This window comes from Pinus tabuliformis, chromosome Q, assembly GCF_031772625.1.
Source record: "Pinus tabuliformis cultivar Carrire ecotype Pingquan chromosome Q, CPIR1, whole genome shotgun sequence".
Taxonomy (NCBI): domain Eukaryota; kingdom Viridiplantae; phylum Streptophyta; class Pinopsida; order Pinales; family Pinaceae; genus Pinus; species Pinus tabuliformis.
In genome coordinates this window covers 1,129,108,743-1,129,132,345 of record NC_142296.1, presented here as the reverse complement: position 1 = coordinate 1,129,132,345, position 23,603 = coordinate 1,129,108,743, and the positions used below count along the sequence as shown (strand labels likewise).

General features: G+C 37.8%; 1 protein-coding gene across 1 annotated transcript in view; it reads right to left on the bottom strand.

The window, feature by feature from the left end:
* The window catches only part of ATG18B (autophagy 18 B-like protein), a 326,386-nt gene that overhangs the window by 279,472 nt on the left and 23,311 nt on the right, over positions 1–23,603 (bottom strand). The window contains exon 2 of the mRNA XM_089383325.1: positions 22,104–22,177. Within this exon, the coding sequence (XP_089239451.1) occupies positions 22,104–22,177 (74 nt within the window). The remainder of the gene's footprint in view (positions 1–22,103; positions 22,178–23,603) is intronic.

Below are 23,603 nucleotides of genomic sequence, written 5' to 3'. Positions count from 1 at the left end.
GGAAAATGGAACTCACAAATTATAAAGAGGAGAAGCTCAGTCACATTTGGGGTCTTTTTCCAATCGAACTTTCTTCTGTTGCTCGAGTTGCTTAGCCGGGTCACATTGTTGTTCAGTGCCGAGTTGTCCAAATGGAGAGCTCACCCTTTCTTCGAGGGACTTCGAGTGCCACCCTAGGGAGGTTAGGTCGTACAAATTTGGAGAGGAGTTTGGAGGGATTCAGAGCTAAACATACAATCACTCACTCCGCTACTGCGTATTCCAGGATAATACAGGAGGGGATAACGCTTGGCTCATTTCAGTTGTCTTTTGGGTAGTGTTTGTCGGGAGAAATTTGGCATAGGAGCTTAATTGAGGATTTTTGGGACAGGAGGTTGCTGATTGAAGGCGACACGAATTGGTGCATCCAGGGGCAATGCAGAATCTATTTTCTGGGCACATGTGGGAGATTGTGGGAAGAGTTTTGGAGCTAGGTTTTGGCAGGATAAATAAGGAGAACTTTGGGGTAGTGAGCCTCAGCATTTTGGGAGTGATTGGAGGGCTTTTTCAGGGAGTTTTCATGCAGGTTGTATTTCCTAGTTGTTGGAGGACGTGGTAATTGGGGCCGAATTTCGGGTGTCAAAACCAAACCAAAACCTTTCTGCTTTTGGTGGGTTATTTGTGAGGAGCTTGGGGTTAATTTTATAGAATTTTCTAAGCACTAGAAGTGGGGTCTGTTGGCCAATATGTGTCAACGACCCATAGCAGTACACCCCCTTTTTTTGGCAAAAGGGATAGCGCTTGATCAACGTGTCTGTGTCATTCGACTATCATCATTAGCCTGATCATGTTATATTGTAAACCCTTTCTGCATGTGTAAACTGTAAATAATCTTAGCAGATCTGTGTCGTGTATGTAATTGCCTAGGTAAACCTAATTTTCTGGTGATGATCTACATTCCAGAAGGTTTTTTGTCTCACCAACCCATGGTCGGCAGAGTTTTCCTTTAGCCTTACCCCAAAGCCGGAATGGATTTTGTCACTAGAATGTTAGGGGAGTCCTAGTGTGCTAGATCGAGTCTATGTAAAAGTAATTTGGGAATAATCCTAACTATTTGGTTAGGTTATTTTATTACAAATTGCTTGATCTGCTAGATTATATTTGTGTCGCAGAAATGGGTAGTCTGTGACTGTGAGGGTCTTGTTCAAATGGGTTTTCCCCCTTGAGATGTAAAAAATGTAAAAATCATGATGTAAAATGTCTTGAGGGTTAAAAAAATAATTTATCCCCTCATAGGTCCTAGTTCCTAGGTAAATTTAAATTTTCCAGAGGTAAAATTCGTGGGTCCTTTAAAAAATCAAATCTTAACTGGTCCAGGGACTAAAGTTAATTGATTATTTTGCTAAATTTTATGTCTTAGGTCCCTGGGGTTAAGTCAAAGTCAAAGTTTTGAGGAAATAAATGCAAAATTTTAATTTTTGAATTTATTAAAATGCATTTAATTGAAAATTTCGAAATTTCCTCAATATTTAAAATTTCGACAGATGAGATTAAAAGAAATTTTGATCCTCATCAACGATCGAGATCACTTTGACAAGGATCACTCGAACTAGCTGTTGGGGGATTTATCTTTAAATAGGAGGTCATTTGTCAGTCAGAACTATCCGATCTTTTGATCGTGTACTAAGCGAAAAGCTCTCTCTTGTAATCTTTTTTTTATGAGCAATAAAGAAAGACTTTGGGGTTATATATATATATATATATATATAATAAAAAAAATTTGATTTTGTTTTCTTTTGATTTCATTTGGTTTCATTTTTTATTTTTTTAAGATTATAAAAGTCTTAAAAAACATTAAAAAAGTTTAAAAAATCCAAAAACATTTAAAAAATATAAAATTAGAAAAATTTTGAAACATTTAAAATTTCTAAAAAGATTTTGTCACTGAGAATAAAAAAAATTAAGGGGTTTTTCGCTTAAACTTTAGAATTTTTAACGTGGCCTATGGCCCATTAAAAATTTGGAATTTTTTTTAATCCTTTGATTAAATTAAGTTCCTAAGGAATAATTAAAAAAAAATTAACCTAAAGTTCCTTGGTGTCATTTGGTCATTAAGTGCAAATTTTTATGATTTTCCTATGGTCAAGGTGCGACAAACATTTTAATCATATTTGATTGTTGAAAAAGGCTAATTGAATCTAGATCTTGGTCATGAACGATAATCGTTTTAAATTTGGAATCTTTTGCTTGTGACAGTGTTGGGCGTTTTCATGGATTACTTATAATTGTCACTTTTTCATCACATATTGAAAATCGATCTGGGTAGCTTGTTTTATTGATGGTTGATTCAAATATCTAGGCACTGGTCTAGAGATAATTCTATCTTGTGGTCGTGTCTTGTTTACTTTGGCGTTTAATCTATCAATCTGATTTAATCATTTAAATTCATCAAATTATCCATCATTAAAATCTCCCAAAGTCTGTTTTTCACAGGCTATCCTCATCTATTCGCCTAGGGACTACCCCCCTTGAATTACATAGGAGAGAGTCTAAACGGAGTGAGTAAGGATCAAGAGTGACAACCCTTACTCTGAGCATTGTCGCGCTGCCTAGACACTCTGTGCGACAACATTTTTTGGCGCCGTTGCCGGGGATATTTTATTCTCGGTGCTTCAACGACATTTTATCTTCATTCTCCTCATATCATCTTTATCATTTTTACAGGCAACGCCAACATTTTTGGCGCCATTGTCGAGGACCAATTTGTAGGGCCTGGGCTTTACGACATTCATCATTCATCTTTCATTGTTCTATCACTCATTTGTGCCGACAACGACAACATTTTTGGCGTCGTTGTCGAGGACTATTTTATTCTCAACGACATTTCCTCATCGTTTTTAATCATCTCATCTTTTCCGCCATTCATTATCTTGTCAAGCAGCACAACATTTCCTAGCGTCATTTGATCTTTTCATCGCCCTATCTTTCGTCATCTCGTTAATCGTTTCATCTGCACCTTTAGCACCTGGACATCTTGGTTCGTTTCTTGTTTGGGTGGCGACTCCATTTCTTTTCATTTATTATTTCTCAGACAAGAAGTCCTCCCTTATATCCAGTTGTTGTTTCCCTTTGGATCCTAGGGTTAGATTCATGTTCAAGTGGCAACTCCACTTCTTTCATTTCTACAAGAATTTCTACTAGAAGCTCCCTTCTTGTGGATCTCTTGAATTTCTTGAGCAAAGGTCTCTCTCTATCATCCATTTGGTCCCTCATTATTCATCATGGATTATATGTTTACCCCGTGTCATTTTACTGATGTTCTCCATCATATTCCAGAAGTGGCCATTTCTAAATTGTCTTTGTTTTCCGGTGGTGATTCAGTCGCTATTAGAAAGCATCTATGCAAGTTTTCTCGTATAATGCTCATATATTGTAGTTCTCCCCAGTATGATCATGAAGATGTCAAAATGCGTCTATTTGCCTTTTCTTTAGAGGGTGATGCTTTGAATTGGTTTAATAATTGTCCTGAAGATTCTTTCGCCTCTTTACAAGACATCGTCAATACTTTTAAAGATAGATATGGTTATCAAGATAGCTCGCCTTGCGCCCCTAAAATTATGCAACAGAATGAAAGTGATCTTGTGAAGGATTGAGCTGTCGATGAAAGATTTCAAGACAATTCTCCATATCAGAATGTGCCATCCACTTGTACCGTTGCAGATCAAATCCATGTCAGTGGAAAAACAGGAACAAGTTGTCAAATCAGTGTCGACAATGAAAGGGAAAATGATAAACAAATTATAGAAGGGCTAATGCGGCTGGTAAAAAATATGGAGCGTGATCAAGAAAATTTGTAACTGATTACGTCAAGGATATGAGAGCTTTATACACCCACCTAAAAAAGCGAGATAAGGAGATGGAAACCATGAAAGCTAATCATGACAGATAAATTAATTCTATGCAAAACAAGTTGTTAACTATGGATGAAGAAATGACCATCATGACATTCGATTATAATAATCAGTTGGCTACCATGCAAGCAAATCATAAGAAAGAGATAAACTATATGCAAAATTGTATCATGGGCATGAAAGAAAAGAATGAAAACGTAATAAAAGATATGGAAGGTGGTCAGATATGTCTTCAGAATAAGTTATTGATCATGGAGGAAGACCATGCCAAGGAAGTCAATGCTATGAAGGGTGAACACTCTAACCAGATGGATGCCATAACAATACAGATACAGAAATTTCAACAACGGTCGGAGGATGAAAGAAACAAGGAGACGCCAATAGATCAGAAGCCTCCTTATCTGCTGCAGCAAGCTCCATCTTATTATGAGTAGGTCATTGGTTCCATTGAAAAGTTGTTAATTGAAGGTGACCCAGATAAAATTGAAAACGATAAAAATTAGATGCAAAATGAAGACAGACATGTCACGCATATCTTACATACTTCGTCTGAGAGTTTTTAAGTAGAATGGTCCACATCATCAGTGATATAGCCTACCACAAAGAAAAGACGCAAGAGAAAGAGAATGAGAAAGCGATTTGATGCACCAGATGGTCATAAGCAACTTGATTTTCGGATAGGAAAAACTCCTATCGTGTGCAGAATTGGACATGGCACATCCGAGAAACAACCGACAGATTTGCCTAAAAGCAGGCAAATGCTCAGTATACACTATATTGAACACATCTGATGCAATGGGGCATCTTTGTATTGTATTTCTAACCCTACTCATTTCTGTCGTAGGATTAGATTTACTTTTCATGTTACTAGATAGTTAATAAATGAAGAGCTTATATCTTTCTTGTGTTTAAAGTTATATGATGATTTTTGGATGGATGCTACTTATGTTTTGTTGTGTGTTGCTTGTATGTAGATTCTGGATTCTCACATTCCTACAGTGCAGCAACGTGTCCCCAAGTAGAGCCAAATGTTGACCACTACGTGTCAACGACCCATAGCAGTACGCCCCCTTTTCTTTGCAAAAGGGATAGCGCTTGAACAACGTGTCCGTGCTGTTCGACTATCCTCATCAGCCTGATCATGTTATATTGTAAACCCTTTTTGCATGTGTAAACTGTAAATAATCTTAGTAGATCTGTGTCGTGTATGTAAATGCCTAGGTAAACCTAATTTTCTGGTGACAATCTACATTCCGGAAGGTTTTTGTCTCACCGACCCATAGTCGACAGAGTTTTCCTTCAGCCTTACCCCAAAGCTGAAATGGATTTTGTCACTAGAATGTTAGGGGAGTCCTAGTGTGCTAGATCAAGTCTATGTAAAAGTAATTTGGGAATAATCCTAACTATTTGGTTAGGTTATTTTATTACAAATTGCTTGATCTGCTAGATTATATTTGTGTCGCAGAAATGGGTAGTCTATGAGGGTCTTGTTCAAATGGGTTTTCCCCCTTGAGATGTAAAAAATGTAAAAATCATGATGTAAAATATCTTGAGGGTTAGAAAAATAATTTATCCCCTCATAGGTCCTAGGTCCTAGATAAATTTAAATTTTCCAGAGGTAAAATCCGTGGATTCTTTAAAAAATTATATCTTCACTGGTCCAAGGACTAAGGTTAATTGATTATTTTGCTAAATTTTATGTCTTAGGTCCCTAGGGTTAAGTCAAAGTCAAAGTTTTGAGGAAATAAATGCAAAATTTTAATTTTTGAATTTATTAAAATGCATTTAATTGAAAATTTCAAAATTTCCTCAATATTTAAAATTTCGACGGATGAGATTAAAAGAAATTTTGATCCTCATCAACGATCAAGATCACTTTGACAAGGATCACTCGAACTAGCTGTTGGAGGATTTATCTTTAAATAGGAGGTCATTTTTCAGTCAGAATCATCCAATCTTTTGATCGTGTACTAAGCGAAAAGCTCTCTCTTGTAATCTTTTTTTTATGAGCAATAAAAAAAGACATTGGGGTTTAAAATATATATATAAATAAATAAAAATAAAAATAAAAAAATTGATTTTGTTTTCTTTTGATTTCATTTGATTTCATTTTTATTTTTTCTTAATTATAAAAGTCCTAAAAAACATTTAAAAAGTTAAAAAATCCAAAAACATTTAAAAAAATATAAAATTAGAAAAAATTTAAAACATTAAAAATTTCTAAAGAGATTTTGTGACTGAGAATAAACAAAATTAAGGGGTTTTTCGCTTGAACTTTAGAATTTTTAACGTGGCCTATGGCCCATTAAAAATTTTCATTTTTTTTAACCCTTTGATTAAATTAAGTTCCTAAGGGATAATTAAAAAAAATTAACCTAAAGTTCCTTAGTGTCATTTGGTCATTAAGTGCGAATTTTTATGATTTTCCTATGGTCAAGGTGCGACAAACATTTTAATCATATTTGATTGTTGAAAAAGGCTAATTGAATCTAGATCTTGGTCATTAACGATAATTGTTTTAAATCTGGAATCTTTTGCATGTGACAGTGTTGGGCGTTTTTGTGGATTATTTATAATTGTCACTTTTTCATCACATATTGAAAATCGATCTGGGTAGCTTGTTTTATTGATGGTTGATTCAAATATCTAGGCACTAGTCTAGAGATAACTCTATCTTGTGGTCGTGTCTTGTTTACTTTGGCGTTTAATCTGTCAATGTGATTTAATCATTTAAATTCATCAAGTCATCCATCATTAAAATCTCCTAGACTCTGTTTTTCACAGGCTATCCTTGTCTATTCACCTTGGGACTGCCCCCCTTGACTTACCTAGGAGAGAGTCTAAACGGAGTGAGTAAGGATCAAGAGTGATAGCCCTTACTCTGAGCATTGTCGCATTGCCTAGACACTTTGTGCGACAACAGGGTCTCCATCAATATCTTTCCAGCAGACAGTGTAGTTTTTTGGGGCAGCGCGTGGCATCATTGGAGCAGCTTGTTCTTTCATTTGGGCTTTTTATTTTATCACCTGGGTCTTGTCAAGCTTGCTATTGAGGCAAGCCCAGGTGCACTCCTTCCACACCATTGTACTCTTGCTCCAATTATTTAATAAAATGGCTCAGCTGGTTGACTTCTAGATTTTTTATGGGTGTTCACTAAATGCTCTGAAATTTTGTGTTGCATGTATTGTTTTGCTTTGCATATCACTGTTTTTCCTAATTACGAACATTACATCTTGTTTGAAATCCTAGTCAAGTTCTGAAAAGGAAGGAGTATATCCAAAAGTGGCCAAAATATGTTTGTGCCATAAAAGATCCATTCTGCCTATATGATATATGTTAAGTCAAATCCTAAGTTGGACTAGAATCAAAAGGATCTCTATAAATGGGTCGAAATTTGATTGCAATACAAATTTGATCAAAGACTACGATACATTCTTAAGGCCGAAGTATACTTGTGAAGGGTCGAAACCCTAGTAAAATCTCAGAAGGATGAAAGTTTGTTGTACCTAATAGAAAGGAGCCTTAGTCACAGTCAACAAGAAGAACAAAATATTTGTCTGGGCTTTTGGTCAAAACCGAAGCTCTAAATTAATGGACCGAAAGTTTCAACCTCAGTTCGAGTTGTAGATTGACAATTCAAAGGCTGAGGATACCTTTGTCAGGTTGCAGAAGGCCGAAAGGCCTCAGGGAAAATCTCAGGAAGGCCGAGAAGGCTTCAGGACTAATGATAGAAAGACGAGTGGCTTCACAAATGACTTCAGAAAATTCCGAAATATCACAATCAATACAAAAGCCATCCTACATTTTGTTTTGATGTGGAATCCTTTTCTGATTTGATCAAAGTTTCATAAGACCATTGGAGCATGCCATGTTTACAAGAAATCTTGAGCACAAACTTATGATGTTTTGTACTGTTAATCTTAGATAACAATGGTATGTTCTATGCTTTAGCACAATTTACTTCAATGTTCCTTATTAGCCCAATGACAATTTCCAATTATCTTCAATAGCAATCGCATTAACTTAAACACATTGACAGTAAATGCAGATAGAACAAAAATACATGTGTAGAAGACAAGCCAAGACAAGAGGACACAAGATGTGGCGGATACCAAGGACAAACCCCAATATGGGGAAACCCTTTGATCAAATCTTCTTATTATTCTTCAATAGTTCAGCAGAGGCAGAGAGTACAAATATCAAAATTACATGCCCAAAACAATCTTGCCAAATCAGCGGTCAATCAGCAATCAATGCAGCCCTAACTAGAAAGTCAAAGGTGGTCAAAGCTACCCCAAAATGTCCTCCAAGCAGCTCGGTCAACAACATATGAATGCGGCCTGCTAAGGGAGTCAAAGTCAACCCAAAACCAGCTCGGTCAACCCAGTCAAAGTCTGCTGTAATTTCTGCATTCAAACCAAAAAGTCAAAGCTACAGTCAACACGGTCAAACGGTGCCCAAACACCGCAAAAAGACGAATGCAGCCAACGTAAATCGAAATTCTACCCTCAAAATCAAAGTCAAACCATGGTCAAACAGCCCAACGCTGGTCAATGCTGCCCTAATCTCTGAAATTTTAGGCCACCAAAACCAGTGCAGAAAGTCGTCCTCTTCCACACATGCGAAGTAGAGAAGCCTCCAAGGTGTACACACCAATCAATAGAGGAGAAAGAAGATGATGTGATGAGTTGAGATGATGTCCAAATGAGAGAGAGGTCACTCCTATTTATACACTTCGTTGAGGGTGAGGAGACACATCCATTTGGGCTTCATGAGCCTACATTTGACTGAGGCCGACTTGACTATTTGTCCATGAGAAAGAATAAATTCAAAATTCCATTTCTGCTTGTCAGAATGAGATGATCTTTATATCAAAATTTTACCTCTTGAAAAGAGGAACCCAATGCAATAATCATCTCCATCATGAGCTATCCTAAGGTGGAAGTTGGCCCTAGTTGCCAATTTTGACACTCCCTCTCAACTAGGGAGAATTCCACCTGCCAATCCATCATCAAGCCACCCTGTCATCCTGTACCATCTCTTCCATCACTGCTCTGTAGTGCTCTGCGCTGCTGAACCATGAAGTAATAATGAAGAAGAAGTGATCGAGAGTGAGTCATAAGATCATACCACTCTCCGCTGACTAAAGTCAGTCCTTGATCCTAGATCAAGTTGTTGAACACCATGCATCGTAGTCATAGGGAGTACGGTAGTACACGATGCGTCCATCAGTAGTGCTATGGTCCCTAACCATCTTTTCCCAACTCATTGGCCAGATAAGAGGTACTTCCCATGAGTCCCGGACTCTATGGGTAGGATGTGTGTTGGGGCATCAGGAGGAGAAGGTGAACCACTCATCCTATGCATATGTCAATCGTAGAGGAAGGTGAACCACTCACCCTATGGTTGCTCATAGCTCCAAGAAGTACCCCAAGCCCCCAAGAGCTCCCAGAGCTCTGTGTCCAACTCATACAGGATCCTCATAGGAGGGTCATTCCACGACTCCAAGTCTCTCTCAGAAGGTTAAAAATTTGACCTTCCCTAAAGGCTTCGTGAGAATGTCTGCAACCTGTTCATCTGTCCTGATGTGTTGGAGCCTAACTGCTCCCCGTTGTACCATATCCCGTATAAAGTGGTACCTGATATCAATGTGCTTGGAGTGGTCGTGGAACACGAGATTCTCTGATAGATGAATCCCACTCTGGTTGTCGCAAAAGATCACGGTGGTATCTAGCATGTGCTCAAATAGCTCATTGAAGAGCTTCCTCAACCAAACTATTTCACAACATGCCATACTCGCAGCAATGTATCCGGCCTCGATGGTGCTTAGTGCAACTGATTTTTGCTTCCTGCTCATCCAAGATATTGATGTTGATTTTGGGTAGCATTGGATGTGCTCTAGCTTCAAAATTTTGTGGAGGGGCTAGAATACATGAGATCTCCAAAACCCAGAAATCGTTTGGTGAAATTCCACCCGGATGAGGAGTTATTAAAATAATTGATATTTTTAATGGGTTCCTAAGTCTAAACTTAGGAAAATAAAAATATTAATGGGTATTAATAAGAATATGGGTGAGAAACTTCTAAGTGACGAGAATCAAGTCTGTTTCAATCTTAGTCGTTCATTAGGGACTTAATCTCGGTTGTCGATTCATCAACAGGAAAAGTATAAGAGGAGGCTTGAGGGTCAGTTGGACATACACTTGAGAGATCAGTCAGTTCGATTTTTCTGGGGGGCAAAGTTTGCTGAGAAAATCAAACAAGTAATCTATTGCAACAGAAGGGCAGGGATAGTTGAGGTTGGAGGATCTTCTCCAAGACCTCGAATACACAGTAGAGAGAGGCAGAGAGACGCCAAAGGAGGCAACGCAGACCCAGGGAGACTGACGCTGAGCCAAGAAGGGCCCACGCATTTCCAACGCTCGGGTAGAGTCACCCTCCAGTAGAAATCTGAATTCAGTCAGGGAGCAACAGGATCAAAAACCCCTAACACATCAAAAACCCCTACTGCAATATCTTGTTTATTATCTCCTACTTGTTATTTACTTAACAAGTTATTTAAATGCATAAATATTGAAATAAACACAATTGCAGCCTTCACAAACATACAAATTAGCAACTGAAATAAACTGAGACAACACAAGGGACACCGTTATTTTTGGACAATCGTCCCCGAAAAACCCAATGCGGGAAAATCGGTGCAGCATATAGAGGGTTTTATTATTAAGTAGATTTTGAATACAACTAGGGTGCCAGAAATGGCTCACGCTTCAGAGAATACCCTTGGCAACAATACCTCTATCCAGAGACAGATATTCCGGCAAATCAGCAGTCGGATGAACAATCCTCTAGTGACTGTGGTTGTTCCTTGTGTTGGACAGCGAAAGCTGCTCCACACACTCCTCTGGAACTACGTCACCCTCTTCAGAACTGCATCACCCTCTCCCGACTAATCTGCTCTCAGTCTGCCCCACAAACTTCCTCAGCGCAGCCTCTGAAGCTCTCTGCATCAACTGCGTCAGCCTCTATGGCCTCTGCGTCAGCTTCTTTGGCCCTCTGCGTCCTCTGCGCTAGCCTCCTTAGCCTCTGCGTCAACCCTTGCTGCCTCTGTGTCAGCCTTCCTAGGCTCTGCGCTGCCTCTTCTGGCACTCTGCTGCCTCTTTGATATGTATTCCTCAGCCTCTTGCCGAGTTGCCCCTCACTGCAACTGATCACTTGTTCGATTTCCTCAACAAACCTCGCCCCAGAAAATCAAACTAACTGATCTCTCTTGGTGTCTTGGTGTATCTCCAACTGACCCTCAAGCCTCCTCTTATACTTTTCCTGTTGACGATTCAATGGTCAAGATTAAGTCCCTAATCAACGGCTAAGATTAGATCTGGCTTGATCCTCGTTATTTAGAACTTTCTCACCCATATTATATTAATGCACATTAATATTTTAATTTTCCTAAGTTTAGACTTAGGGTCTCATTAAAAATATTAATTATTTTAATATCTCTCCATCCACGTGGAATTTCCCCAAACGATTTCTGGGTCTTGGAGATCTCATGTGCCTTAACCTCTCCACCAAATTTCATGACTAGATCACACCTGATGCTACCAAAAATCAACAGCAGTGACACCCAAGATCAGATGGGCGAGTTGATGGGTATGAAGAAGTTGCGAATCTGCAGGAGCTTGCAGGAGGCCTCTTAGAAATAAAGGAAAATCTCAAGACGTTAAAGGGCACAATATTGAAGAAGGATAGCGAGCTTGAAGAATGAAGGATCAGGAATGCAAGGTCAATTGTTAAGCATTTCAATATTGAGGAGCGATGTTACCAAAAATCAATAGCAGTGACACCCAAGATCAGATGGGCGAGTTGATGGGTATGAAGAAGTTGCGAATCTGCAGGAGCTTGCAGGAGGCCTCTTAGAAATAAAGGAAAATCTCAAAACATTAAAGGGCACAATATTGAAGAAGGATAGTGAGCTTGAAGAATGAAGGATCAGGAATGCAAGGTCAATCGTTAAGCATTTCAATATTGAGGAGCAGTTAAAACTTAAAACACCTGAGGGAAACAACAAAAACATGCTCTTAAGTTGCTCTTAATAAGAGTAGGAGATGAGATGTACAGCAACCCTCTTAAGAGGCACATAAGTAAAGTTTGTAGCACATGGAGTTCGCAATTGCAGAGGAGTAGAAATGTGAGCAATGAACAACCTTGCACATTATTGCTCAACCCACACAAGGAGAAGATGATGGATGGATTGTACAAGGAAGCGAGAATCCAATCTTGCAGGTTGTTAGAGCAAGGATGGTAAGTATATCAGGATGCAAACTCAGAAGTCAGAACTATGGCATAGTGGCATCTCAGTTATAATCAGAGTAGTGCAGCGTCAGCATGGTGATTTGTTTCAAGGATTGTTGGTGATTGGTGGTAGAAGCACTCTCTAGGAAGTCATGGATTCCAAAGGTGCCAATTGACATCTGCTATGACAAAGAACCCCAACAGTTAGATTAGGGGAGATTATGATTTGGTACTCCATCAAATGAGAAACTCATGGAAGATTACGTCTCGCCAGAGTTACAACACAATTGGAGTGCTCAGACATTGGAGATGCTAAAATCCCTATTTGGCAATGGGATCTAAGAATTGGTCTGGCATACAAATTCTGGAAAACATCTTAGTGATGCAACAGGGATTCTTCAGATTCATTTGGGATCCTGGTATCAAGGTTAGAATTGTTTGGGGTCAACCAATTTTGGGAAGGGAGGACTGTAATATCCCTTTTTCTGGACATTGGGAAAGGAAAGTATCTCATTAGCCTGGGTTACAAACTAAAATTAATTATGGGCAATGGCATAATTAATTAATTAAAAATGGCTAAAGGAAAAGAAATATTATAAGTCACTTTAATAAAAATGTTAATTTTCCAGTGTTTTATGCTTAGCACAATCACTTACTACAATTCTTCTTCGGTTAGCGATCACTTTATCCAATATAAATTCAATCTTCCAGTAACAATAACCAATTGTAGATAGAATAATAAACCAATGCACAATAGAAGACAACCAAGAACAAGAGAGACACAGTATTTGGTCAAAGACCAAGGAAAAACCCCATAAGGGGGAAAACACTTTCAAAATTATTCTTCTATTCGATTGTCATTAAATGTTCAGCAGAGAGATACAATGTTCCAATTCATCAACAAAGAGTCAAATTCAAACTTTTGACTATCCCAAAAGTCATTCAACCAATATCCAGTGAAAGATGAGCCCAATAGTCAAATCAGGTCAACAAGCCAAATCTGCAATTTTGGTCAAAGTTAACAATAGTAGCAAAAGCCCTAACAAGTCCAAAATTCAACTATCAAACCTCCTCCAAATCTGCTTAGTCAAAAGTCAAAAGATGTGGCCTTCCTTGCTAGTCAAAGTGCAGTCAAAACAATCAAAATTATGCCCATACAATTTGGTCAAAATCAACCTTTGACCTGAAAAAACCATAGTTACATGTCTATAGTCAACGTTGGTCAAACAACCCATAAAAGTTCAGTCAAACTGCCTTTGACCTTGACCTCTCAAAACAAATCCAAATCTAGTCAAACCAAGTCAAAATGTGCGAAGTCAACACTAGTCAAAGGTGCCAAATAAAAGATGAATTTCGGCCAACAAAAAAGACTCCCTCTCTCCTTCGCACGTGTGAAAAGAACTTGCAATTTCAGACGTAGTCGAACTACAAGAGAAGATATGATGTGTTGATGATTGCTCCAAAGTGATGTGTCATGTGCTCTATTTATATGTGTCTCAAAAGGGTCGAATTAGCTTGCCTAGGTCGACTTGTACTTTTGTGCACATGTGGGTTTCACCTTAAAAATAATACTTTTCCTTGACCAAATTAAATTCTTCCAAGGGCTAAGAGGGGCTTCTCTAGATGAGAAAAGGTTTCCAATGGAGGGAATTCCTCCCTGAGCTACCAAATTAACAAAGAGGAGGAAAAGACCCATGGTATTTTGATAGTCCATGACTATTAAAGGAGATGAGAGCTCACTCCTTAGGCATGCATTTGGGATTATTGTTTTGTTGTTGTTGAGTTGAGCTCTTGGAGCTTGTCTGGGTGAGAGCCCATATTATGTAGAGGGTTAGTTTCGGTGGTCAGTGGTCCACCCTAGCTGATCTAGTGAGGAGGGGTTTCAATATTAAGAGATATACCCTAGCCACTCAAAGAGGAGGGATCAAATCAGATCTGCTCATTGGGCTTAACATGGAGATCACAAGGAGAGGTCAATCAGATCTCTCGCATGGACAAAACATTGGAGGAGCTATTGTCAACCATTTAAATATCTTCTTGGTGTTTTAACAAGTTCTGATCCAGATTTGGCATTTAATATCATATTCCAATTAATAAAATAAGATTGAGCTTCTAATAAATATTGTTTGTGTTTTTCTTGCTAAGTTTTTGCAAATGTACCATGGTGTCATTTAAATTTGCGGAAAATTTATCTATGTAAATTCTGAAGAGAAGATTTATTGAAAATTTTAGAAAATAATTAGAAGGAATATTACAATGTAACTGTTAGGATATTCCGACACATAAGAAATAGTTAAGTATAACTTGGTCTAGTATAGAGTTAGGTAAAGTGTGTTTCTTTCCTATGTACTTTTGTAACTTACAATCTGATGGTCACGATATGTTCTAGACATGAAGTGATCCTACGGTTCATTCTCTCCTCGGTATTACCGACACTTGATCCGTGGCTTAACACCCAATTGGTCCATGATCTCTATTTAAAGAGCACGGAGGGTCATTTGTAAGGTGACCGTTCATGAGAGAAGTTTATGTAAATTTTCATTCTTTTATTAATAAATTGCCTGAAGTGGCTGAATTGGCTCAGGCCGTGGACTGTTTCCCTCTTTGAGGGCTTTAACTACGTCAAGAATACTAGTGTATTGATCTGTGATCTGTTTGTGACCGGTGTCCTTTGGTGTTCTATCTAATGAACTTTACCCTATACATTCCTACATGGTATCGGAGATATTTGAGGGCCGCATCCGTTGGTGATCCAAATTCGAAGCCAGTACAACTGCATCCGACTGTCGTGTCCTAGATCTATTGTTTCTGACCACTTTCGAGCCGAGAGGATTGCTCTATTGTGTTAGGGGCATCTGTTCCAATGAAGAACCCCTTTCGTTTCACGCGAAAAGGTTTTCGATCGCCTTAGCTACGTCATTTTTAAGATCTGAAGGTATACAGTTGTATTTGCAGTTTTAGTATTTATCTCTCTATTTCGGTTTATTTATCTCTCTGTTTTTTATTACCGGATCTATACCTTTCATTTTTGCGTATGCTCTTTGCCCCGCGACTCTGTGCAAACTGGGCAAATCAGAAACAGAAAGGGAGGATTTTCCTCATGCATATGCTCTTTTCCGCCGCGCCTTAGTGTGATCTCGAAAAATCAGAAACATTGAGGAAAACATTTAGTTTCTGGCGAAAGCTAACTTCAAGCCATAAGTTTTTTTTTTTGCATCTCCATGTTGGGTTGTGTGGCTTTTTGTTTTGTAGGAAAAAAGGGTGTTTTCAAGTAAGCACGCACCCCAAAGCTTCAGTGACTCCCTTTCTCTTTTCCAAAAATGACTAACCTTTTAAACTAGCTCACTTGGTCCAAAGTTACTTTACGAAAATAGAGGTCTTGGGTTCTTTCTTTTTGTTGAGTTACTTTTTCAAAAAGCACATGTAACTTATGTTTTAAAGTTACTTTATGTAAAAGTGTTCTCACCCATTATAAAAAGTGAGTCACTTATAATTTTGAAGTCTCCTTATCTTTTATTTAAGTTACAATTTAGTGAGTAGCTCATAAAGTACCATTGTAAAAGTGACTTTCACTTACTTATAAAAGTGGGTCACATAAAATATTTTTTTTATAGTGAGCTAATTAGATTAAATTTAGAAGGGGGGTTTAAATATAACATTATCATTCACTTCCGCAAATTCATGCACTTCGTCGACATCTTCAACAACTTTTCTTCAAAAAGCCATAACTTCTTCGTCCGAAAGCCGTTTTCAGAGATGTTTTTTTTAATCAGCCTAATTTTTCGAGATCTTTCCATTGGAACACTTAGTTTCAGCATCTACGGCTTCAGTTTTTCTTAAAATGGAAAGCCCATGCCAAGTTATTCTTGACAGCACCAACTGTCCTACATTGTGGATTTACTTAGAAGTAAAGGTCTTTACAGAATAGCCTCAGGCCAAGAAACTAAACCTAAAGATGAAGATAAGGCAGCCAAATGGGAAAATAGGCAAGATCAAGCACGTGGGTTGATAGGGATGTTTATTTCTCTAGACCTTAGATTCCATATCACAAAACTTGATACCCCTAATGAAACAATGAAACAACTCACTAAAGTTTTTGGAATTAAAAATGAAATTAGAGCCCATCAACTCGAAAATGAGTTGCTTATGTTGGACCCCAATCATTTTTCTTCCATTGAAGATTTTTTGTCCAAGTTCAAGACCCTTAGACTTCTCTTGGAAGGTGTTAAGGTTAAGAAAAAAGATGGTAGCCTTATCTATTCCATTCTTACTAAGTTGGGACCAGCCTACTGTGTTTGTTTCCACCTTCCATTCTACTAGAGAAGCCTTTATTTCTCAAGGACAAGACTACAAGTCCCCCTATTTTGATGCCTTTTGTGATTCTTTAATAAGAGAACAAGAAAAACTCTTACATCTTGGTCTTCTTAATCTTGGAAACTCTTCTAAGAAAGCCTTAGCCGCCCAGCAACAACCAAATTCAAAGAATCCTAAGAAGCAGTTTCCTAAAAAGAATGGTCCTAAACCAAATAAGGGTCCTAAGCAATTTCAATCTCAAAATGAAAAATCAATTCAACAAATGATAAGGCAAATAAAAACAAAGGGAAGAAGACTGACAGACATTGCCACTTTTGTAATCAAGATGGTCACTTAGAATCCAAATGCTTTAAGAAGATGGAAGCCTTGGAAGCAGCAATGAAGAAGCATAACATCCATTTGGAGCACTCTTCAACTTCAACTTCATCCTCAGGAATAGCACTTTTTGCATGTGGTTGTCAAGCATCTCGGTCTGGTTATGCACTAAATGTATCTTCTTCTTCTCATTCTCATGAGTGACTCATTGATTCTGGAGCTTCTTATCACATGGCCAAAAACAAAGCCATGTTTTCTTCTTTAATTGATTGTAACACCAAAAATATATATGTTGGTGATGATAGATCTCTTAGTGTTGTAGGGACTAGAATTGTTCATCTAGACAATGGTCAATTTAATGATGTATTATGTGTTCCAACTTTATCCTGCAACCTTCTATCTGTATATCAGATAACTCATTCAGGTGAAGGTAAAACCATTGAATTTTCACCTCACGATGTTGTAATTAAGGACCTAAGAGATCCTAAATAGATTTTAGCTACTGGCATTGCTAATGATTCTACAAGGTTTTATAAGTTTAACAACTTTGGGTCATCAACTCTTCCCTCGGTATTTGTTGCTCATAATGATGAAGTGAGCAAACTTTGGCATGAGCGATTTGGTCACCTAAACTATCGCTCCCTTCAAAATCTATGTAAACAAAATATGGTGACATGTCTTCCTATGGTATCTTGCAGATGGTGTTTGTTCTGGATGTGAACTCAGAAAACATCATCGAGATAGTTTTGAAAAATGTGCCTCTTGGCACGCCTCAACCCCTTTACAGCTTGTGCATATTGATTTATGTGGTCCACTTCCAGTTGTTTCATTCTCTGGCTACAAGTATTTCTTAACTTTCATTGATGGTTTTTCCAGACGCACTTGGGTATACTTCTTAAAACTCAAGAGTGAAGTATTTAACATGTTCTTAACCTTTAAGGCCTTTGTTGAAAAACAATCTGGACATCAAATTCTTAAGCTAAGATCTAATAATGGCAGAAAATATGTTAACAACAAATTCATCAACTTTTGCACTGAGCATGGAATTCAAATGCAACATATTGTTCCATATACTCCACAACAAAATGGTGTAGCTGAAAGGAAGAATTGCACCTTAAAGGAAATGGCTAATTATATGCTTCAATCTAAAGGACTTAGTCTTAATTTTTGGGCAGGAGCAATTAACTGTGCGAATTACATAGTAAATCGCACTCCTACTAAGGTTTTAAAGAATATCACTCCAAAAGAAGCATGGAGCTCAATTAAACCAGATGTAAGTCACTTTCGTGTTTTTGGAAGTGAAGCATGGGCCCATATTCCCGATGAGAAACACAAAGCCTTAGAACTTAAGAGTGAAAAATGTATTTTTGTTGGATATTCTGGAGATGTCAAAGGATATAGACTTTTTTCACCTAAGTCCAAACATGTTATCATTAGAAGAGATGTAAAGTTTGCTGAAAATATATCAGCTTATGAGCCTAGTTCGACGGATGTGCCACATCTCTCTATCCCTTCTACTTCTGAAAATATTTCGTCTTCAAATGATGACAGCGAGAATGACAATCCTCCCCCACCTTCTCAGGATCCTCCTTCAGCTCCTCAGCTTCCAAAATGGGTCCGTGCTACTCGGGATGCAGCAGGTGCTTTTGCAGGTGATCCTACAGATCAGCGACGTACACGTTCTCAGTTCAATAGAGCCTCTTCTTTACTGGCTCAAGTTTCAGCGAATTGTGATCTTGAGACCTTTGCAGAAGCTTCAGGCCATCCAGATTGGGACGCAACCAAAATGAACTTTATCCGCCTTGTTCTTTCCCTTGCTGCCTCTTTCAAATGGGACGTCCATCAGATGGATGTTAAATCCGCCTTCTTGCATGGGGACTTGCATGAAGAAATCTATATGAAACAACCTCCTGGCTTTATACAAACAGACTCTATCCTTGTATGTCAGTTTAAGAAATCCCTTTATGGTCTCAAGCAAGCCCCTCGGGTTTGGTATGCCAAAATGGATAGCTTTCTTTTAGATGCTGGCTTTTCTAGGTGTCATTCTGACAATACTGTCTACACTAAGAAAGTGGGTAAGTATCTTATCATTCTTGTTCTTTATGTTGATGATCTTATCCTTACTGGTAGTGATCCCAACCTTATAAACCATGTGAAGTCCAGCCTTAAAAAGAAGTTTGAAATGACAAACTTAGGACACTTGCATTATTTTCTTGGTCTTCAAGTCTTGCAAACCAAGGAAGGTATTTCCCTTTCCTAGTCCAAGTATGCCTGTGATCTTCTACGCCATTTTCACATGGAAGACTGTAAGCCAGCCCCTTCTCCCTTTCAGTCTGGAGCCAAACTTTTAGTCACTTGTACTTCCCCTAAAGTTGATGCTACCTTATACCGTCAGCTTGTAGGAAAACTTTTGTATCTGACCCATACTCGTCCTGACCTTTCCTTTGTTGTTGGCCTTATTGCTCGGTTTATGCAAAACCCACATGAAAGTCATTGGAAAGCAGCGAAAAGAATACTTTGTTATGTTCGAGGTACAGTTCAGTTTGGGATTCATTACAGTGTAGAAGCATCTCCTCTATTGGTTGGTTTCATTGATTCTGATTGGGCTAGTGACCCTGATGATCAGAAGTCTACTGCAAATTATGTCTTCACTCTTGGTTTTGGACCTATTACATGGGCTTGCAAAAAACAAAGTGCCATTTCTCTTTCTTTAGCAGAAGCAGAGTATTGTGGCAGCGTAAAAGCTAGTAAGGAAGCCTTGTGGCTTCGTCAGATCTTGTCAGAGTTTGGCTTTTAGCAGCAGCATCCGACTACACTTTAGTGTGATAATCAAAGTGCCATTCAACTATGCAAAGATCTAGACCAACATCAGCGCAACAAACACATTGAACTACACATGCACTTCATCAGAAAGCTCATTCATGACCATGTTCTTGAAGTGCAATATTGTTCAACCGATGATCAAGTTGCAGACATTTTTACAAAGGCTCTCACAGAGGTGAAGTTTACTAAACTTCGATTTATGGTTGGAGTTCATGAAGTTGTCACTAAGGGGGGATAGGTTCTAATGCCTCTTTCCTTCTTCTATTGTGTCATATTTGTACATCCTTCAATCCTATCCCAAGTTGTTCTTAAGGGGTGATGTTAGGATATTCCGACACATAGGAAATAGTTAAGTATAACTTGGTCTAGTATAGAGTTAAGTAAAGTGTGTTTCTTTACTATGTATTTTTGTAACTTACAATCCAACGGTCACGATATGTTCTAGACATGAAGTGATCCGATGGTTCATTCTCTCCTCGGTATTACCGACACTTGATCCGTCGCTTAACACCTGATTGATCCATGATCTCTATTTAAAGAGCATGGAGGGTCATTTGTAAGGTGACCGTTCATGAGAGAAGCTTATGTAAATTTTCATTCTTTTATTAAGAAATTGCCTGAAGTGGCTGCGTTGGCTCAGGCCGTGGATTGTTTCCCTCTTTGAGGGTTTTAACCACGTCAAGAATACTGGTGTATTGATCTGTGATCTGTTTGTGAGCGGTGTCCTTTGGTGTTCTATCTGATGAACTTACCCTGTACAAACCAACTTCCTTTTACCTCAAGTACAAAATAAAATGATGAATGTATCAAACTAGTTATTTCATCTAATAAGATGAATGTATCAAATTAGTCCATTGTACCTTATAGCGTAGCTCAAAATAGTTGATTGTGGCAAATTAGCTCTTTCATTCATGAAATATCCATGACTTCATTGGCCCAATAGATTGATAAGCACTAATCCTTTTCCCTATCATTTCACTTCCTTGTCTCCTCCTTCTTCCCATTCCTTTCTTCCCATATCCCTTTCCCCATTTCTATTTTCTTCCATATACTACAACCTTTGTTTTGTCAAGGCTTACTATTCATTTTCACCTTGAGCACCCACTCCATAGCCTTGATAATCCTACCTTAGGAAAACCCTCCTTGTGTTGGAGAAGAGTCAACATAAAGTGTGAGAAGAGTTGTTGAGGTGATAGTGAGCAGCATTCCTAAGAACACAAAGCTATTACCATGGTGCTTGAGACTTTACACTTTTTTGGGTGATAGATTTTGTTGCCAAGGTTCAGATATTGCTAGTGACATGTTTGCACTTTGTGAGCCAATTGTGGTTGACGCTTTTCATAAGGCATGCGGAATATTTCCCCCTCGTCTATGGGCTGGACGGTGGGGTGCATTGTTACAAGTAAAAAAAGGCTAGGTGAAAATGGTCCAAATAGGTCAAAAAACACCTAAAAATGCCTCTGGCTATGGAGAAACTAATGAAAATGAATTATAAGATAAACTAATATAATTTTATTAAGGTCCAACAAATGATCACAAAATGTCAATCAATGGAACTATAAGAGTGTCATCAGTGAAATACAAAATGTGAGTGCAAGAGCAACTCTTCCAGAATTATTGTTGGCAAACCATAGAATTACCATGACTAATTAAAAATAATTAGGGTAATGATGTGAATAATGCTCAAGCCCTTAAAAGGCTCTTCCAAGGAGAAGAGAACATGTTGGACAACATAGTAGGGTGGTACCAACAATGCATTGTAATCCGAGTGAAGTGCAAAAGCAGCTCCTCTAGAATTATTCTTTGTTAACCCTAGAACAAAAGTGATTAACATTTGAAAATTATTATGCAAATGTGATGGGAATAAGGTTTGAGCCCTTAGAAGGCCCTTCCAAGGAGACAAGATTATGTGAGACCATGTATTAAGGTGGAATACCAGGGCATGCAAAATTAAATGAATATAGTTTGGTCATTAATTTAATCCAATTTAGTACAAATGATTTTTAACAAATTAATGTTTGTTGAATAGCAAATTTTGACATTATTTCGTGTATAAATTTATAATGATTAAATGTATTGACTCAAATATTTGTTTCTATAGTTTCTATTATCATTGTAATTTCATGCTCTCAGTCTTCTAACAGGTATTTTCAGAGAACATGAAGTGAAGGTCAAAAAGAAACAATGACCCTCGAGGGAAGCATAAAAATACAACAAACAAGCAAGAAGAAGTGACATGTTTAATACAATAACATGAAATGTGATGGAGTTTCTCTAAAATGAATATATACAGAAGTTCAAGAAAAATGATTTTTTTCACAACTTGCTATTTAGCGACTCCAGCAACAAGACAAAAATTCAAGAGTATGTTGTCTTTGTTATTTGTAAGAGGAAACATCCCAATAATTCAAGCTAAACATTTATAGTCCAGAGATCTTCTTATCATCAACTCAGTTATATAAAACTTACACTTTCCATAGCACAAACTGCCGCTTTTACAATTAAAAATCTTGTAACCATCCCTTGTGCATATCGAGAAGCAACTGTTAGATAAACAACATGAACACAAAAATAAATTAAGACCTTTAACCAATGATTCATCATATTCACAAAATTATCCATTATCCATTAAAAAGACCAAACCAAGGGATCTATACCAGCAGTATAACAGAGTAAATAGTTGCTACATAACCATTGTAAAGAAACAACACTACTATCCCAAGAGACTGAGACACGTAATCATTATGAAGAAACAACGCTACTATCACAAAAGACTGAGATGGTGACTCAATAAAAATAATAGCATAATTATTGATGAGATACTGAAAGGGCCCATCATGGACTGCTATTTTGTTGATTTCACATCATGCAGTCTTAGATATCCATTTCTATGCACAACAGGGACTTTTCTAACTACGGCATGTATTTAAATTTTAAATCCATTAATTACTTGGGCTTTTTTTTAGAGTTTGCATACTCTCACCTTCAATTTTTCCAAAAATGGAGATGGGGTTAACTAGTGGGTAGTCGACCTAGATAGGATTAATGAAAAGGCATTAACAAAAATGATATGACATAACACATTACTCTATTTTCCACCATTAACCCCTCTTCTTTCAACATTATACAGAGGTTGCCCTCCCCCTCCCACTCTGTATTCACGCTGGATGTTTCTTTTAGTCCTGTAGATCTACTTTTGTGGTTATTATTTAGACATTAATAAAAGTATCTCGTCTTATCTTATCTACAACTTATTTGTGTACGTTCGAATCAGTGCATCTGATTGTATTGTAAATTTAATGGGCCCCCAATCTGACATAGGATAGTTCACCCACTTCCTCTTGTTGTATACCTTTGGGTTTGTTTTGTTTCACAAATTTCTTAATAGTGATTAGAGCAAGTCTGCAACTCTGGTTTTCTTATTTTAGGATGTTTGATGTTAAAGTCGGCATAACAGTAACAATTTGAATACAGCATGCCCAAACTAAATTTTCTTCATAGTAGCAGTGATTGCAGAAAACAGAACTAATTTGTTTCTCCAGCAAATGCATGCCTCATCTACATCAATTTTTCTAACAGTTGACAATAAAAATGCCAAAATTACCTTGATTGAAATTGCTTGATTATGAGGTGAGGATCCCAGAAACAAGTGTGAAAATCTCTCAAGAGATACTAATCCAATCCAAGTGATGATTAGAGGAATGAATGAGCCTCTCATCTATTTATACAATCCATAAGGGGGTTCAAATAGCCTAATTAGCCTAATAATGCCCCAAATAATAAAATAACATACAATAATGATATAACTTGGTGACAAGCGCACCAAGATAGCTCCAAAATAGAAAGATAAACCTCTCAAGAGGACAAATAGTAAACATAATGTGTCGTTGGGCCATTGAAAAGGCCTAGTGGAGTCCAAAGTGTGTCAATCTGTGAGAATAGGCTCCAAAAATAGTGAATGAGGGGTTG